The sequence below is a fragment of the Octopus sinensis genome, linkage group LG1, assembly GCF_006345805.1.
Source record: "Octopus sinensis linkage group LG1, ASM634580v1, whole genome shotgun sequence".
Lineage (NCBI taxonomy): Eukaryota > Metazoa > Mollusca > Cephalopoda > Octopoda > Octopodidae > Octopus > Octopus sinensis.
The window spans coordinates 171,815,025-171,818,626 of NC_042997.1; the positions used below are offsets into that span (position 1 = coordinate 171,815,025).

At 40.1% G+C, this 3,602-nt stretch overlaps 1 protein-coding gene across 1 annotated transcript; it reads right to left on the reverse strand.

Moving 5' to 3' along the window:
• Nucleotides 1-1,762: 1,762 nt before the first annotated feature.
• On the reverse strand, nucleotides 1,763-2,467 carry LOC115229510 (serine/threonine-protein phosphatase 6 regulatory ankyrin repeat subunit A-like). The gene has a single exon (XM_029799874.1). The coding sequence runs from the start codon at nucleotides 2,465-2,467 to the stop codon at nucleotides 1,763-1,765; it is 705 nt and encodes a 234-aa protein (XP_029655734.1).
• Nucleotides 2,468-3,602: the final 1,135 nt, after the last annotated feature.

Below are 3,602 nucleotides of genomic sequence, written 5' to 3' on the forward strand. Positions count from 1 at the left end.
AATTATTCCGTAGAATTTATCAAATTAAAAAACGCAAAATTAATATATTTTTTGAAATTGCAAATTATTTAGAATATAAAACAAATGAAGTTAAATTTTTAAAATAAATGTCATATACTTATACTCTGTAAGGTGCTGTGTTCACACTTCAATTTACTATTTTCTAGAAATGTTGCTTTTCCAATTGAAACAATTTTTCTCAATCTCCATTTAAAAGTCCATAATGCCTCTTGAACCATATCAAAATGAACAACTTTGAATTACGCGGCGGTGGTGGTGGTGGTGGTGTGAGGTTCTAATTTTTTTTTCTGATCTCTCTTTGCCCCCCTAGATGGAGGTGTGGTGGGGAGACAGATGAAAGATGTTTCATTCATCATCATCATCATCATCGTTTAACGTCCGTTTTCCATGCTGGCATGGGTTGGACGGTTTAACTGGGGTCTGTGAAGCCAGAAGGCTGCACCAGGCCCAGTCTGATCTGGCAATGTTTCTACAGCTGGATGCCCTTCCTAACGCCAACCACTCCGTGAGTGTAGTGGGTGCTTTTTACGTGCCACCAGCACGGGGGCCAGGCGAGGCTGGCAACGGCCACGATCGGATGGTGTTTTTTACGTGCCACTGGCACGGGGGCCAGGCGAGGCTGGCAACGGCCACGAACGGATAGTGCTTAAGTTTTTATCATAGAACTAGGGGCAGTTTCAGGTGGGTTGGTGCCAAAAGGGTTAACCCTTTTGTTACCATGTCTGTTGAAATATACTGCCTTTATTTGCATTAATTTGAAAATAAAACAAACTTTAGTAAAAGAATTCTGTCATTATGGAACCAGTAACTGGAAAATAAATTAACATGGCGCAGGAGTGGCTGTGTGGTAAGTAGCTTGCTAATCAACCACATGGTTCCGGGTTCAGTCCCACTGCGTGGCATCTTGGGCAAGTGTCTTCTGCTATAGCCCCAGGTCGACCAATGCCTTGTGAGTGGATTTGGTAGACGGAAACTGAAAGAAGCCTGTCGTATATATGTATATATATATAAGTGTGTGTGTATATGTTTGTGTGTCTGTGTTTGTCCCCCTAGCATTGCTTGACAACCGATGCTGGTGTGTTTACGTCGCCGTCACTTAGCGGTTCGGCGAAAGAGACCAATAGAATAAGTACTGGGCTTACAAAAGAATAAGTCCCGGGGTCGATTTGCTCGACTAAAGGCGGTGCTCCAGCATGGCCGCAGTCAAATGACTGAAACAAGTAAAAGAGTATGGAATTTTTTGATGGAAGAATTTTAGATTATGTTAAAGCAAGAAGTTTGTCTGAAAGAACTAGATGGGTCTCAGGTGGGTTGGTGCCAAAAGGGTTAACCGTTTTGTTACTCTATTTCTGTTGTAATATACTGCCTTTGTTTCAATTCAAAATAATGAAGAATTTAGTGGAATAACTTTTCTTGATAATCTTGTGTTTGGAACATGAATTAACATGAAATTTTAATGGAAGGTTTTAATTTAGGCCTTTTATCACTTCAAAATTATAAACTTTGTCACATGGAACCAGGAGGAATCTCAGGCAGAGTTGGTATCAAAAAGGTTACTAAGGAATTAATAATAATATAAATAAATAAAATGGAAATTTTTTTTGAAAAATAGTTTTTTTCTTCCATTTATTTATGCGGCTTTTGTGTGTGTTTTGTAAGAACTCTCCTAATCTGAATATGTAAGAATCCTTTTAGTCTGACTGGAATCGGTAGTTCTTTGACGCAACTCAAGATCTCTCGGTCACCACGAATCCCTAACAGATAGTTCCGATATACTGACGACAGGACAGGACAATGTCCAAGGGGAGGATCTCATGCTTTTCAACCATTCATGGAATCGTGATTGTTCTTCTTTTTGGCCTGGTAAATCAATCAACCTTCTTGGTTTAGGTTCCAACCAGCTTGGACCAGAAAAACGTGCAGCTTCAAAGCAACCATTCCAGACAAGCCAACAAAGTGGAGAGTTTCTGTTCGGACTGTGGTGTGATACTTTGGCACCAGCGCCAATAAGGATCCGGAGAGAGGAGACAGGTACCACCTGCCCCATAACACAGGTGCACGCTGTAGAATGCAGAGGTGTGAAGCCACGACTGTCTTGGCAGTTGATGTAGGCACCAAATTCTAGCAAGCGGCTGATTATCCTATCAGATTCTTCACGGCTACACCGTGCATACTGTATCTTGTGCAACGCCGTCAACCGATCATTGCTCTGCGCATTAACATTTGCACCCTGTCGCAGCAAAATGTCAACAATCACGTAGCTACCGATAGATGCTGCCTGCAGCAATGGTGTTTCATGGTTCGGTGATACCACATGAATATTGCAACCAGCTTTTACCAATTCTAAGGTGATGGCTTCAGATCTGCGAGCGACGGCTAGATGTAAGGGATAATCTCCTCTTCTGTTAGGCTGGTTTAAGCTTACCCTCTCCGTTTCCAAAAGCATTTTTACCATTTCCAAACACTTTATTCTCTTATATATATATATAGATAATATATATATATATATATCTATATATATATATATTATATATATATATATATATTTCTTAAACCTACACGATATAGTCTATAAATTTGGGATGTTTTGAAAGATAATATATTTTGTCATCAGAATATATATACTTTCTCACACTACAATTAAGATATATTTATTTAAATCGTTCATCTTTTCCCGCGACAACAAAAATTGGGCGCGAAAATTAGAACCTCACACCACCACCACCACCGCCGCCGCGTAATTCAAAGTTGTTCATTTTGATATGGTTCAAGAGGCATTATGGACTTTTAAATGGAGATTGAGAAAAATTGTTTCAATTAGAAAAGCAACATTTCTAGAAAATAGTAAATTGAGTGTGAACACAGCACCTTACAGAGTATAAGTATATGACATTTATTTTTAAAATTTAACTTCATTTGTTTTATATTCTAAATAATTTGCAATTTCAAAAAATATATTAATTTTGCGTTTTTTAATTTGATAAATTCTACGGAATAATTTTGCGCGTTTTTTGATAAATTCTACGGAAAGAATTTAGTGCGAAAAATTATACATTTATACACAAAGACCTGTTGAGGCAAGCGAAGTTGATATCGAACCTCATCCCACGACAGGCACCCACGCCAACCCCCTTTGCTTGCGAAGACATGTTGGGGCAAGTGTGGCACCCGGCAAATGCCAGGACCCCTGGACTGGTGGTACGTAAAAAGCACTATCCGAATCGTGGCCGATGCCAGAGCCGCCTCGACTGGCACCAATCCGACCGTGGCCGTTGCCAGCCTCTCCTGGCACCTGTGCGGGTGGCATGTAAAAAGCACCCACTACACTCTCGGAGTGGTTGGCGTTAGGAAGGGCATCCAGCTGTAGAAACATTGCCAGATAAGACTGGAGTCTGGTGCAGCCTTCTGGCTTCCCAGATCCCCGGTCGAACCGTCCAACCCATGCTGGCATGGAGAACGGACGTTAAACGATGATGATGATGAGAAGAAATTAATTCATTAAGTTTACCAAATATATACGTCTGTAAAAAAAAAAAAGTTTCACAAATTATATACGTTCGCGTTTGTGTAAAAAAAATTAT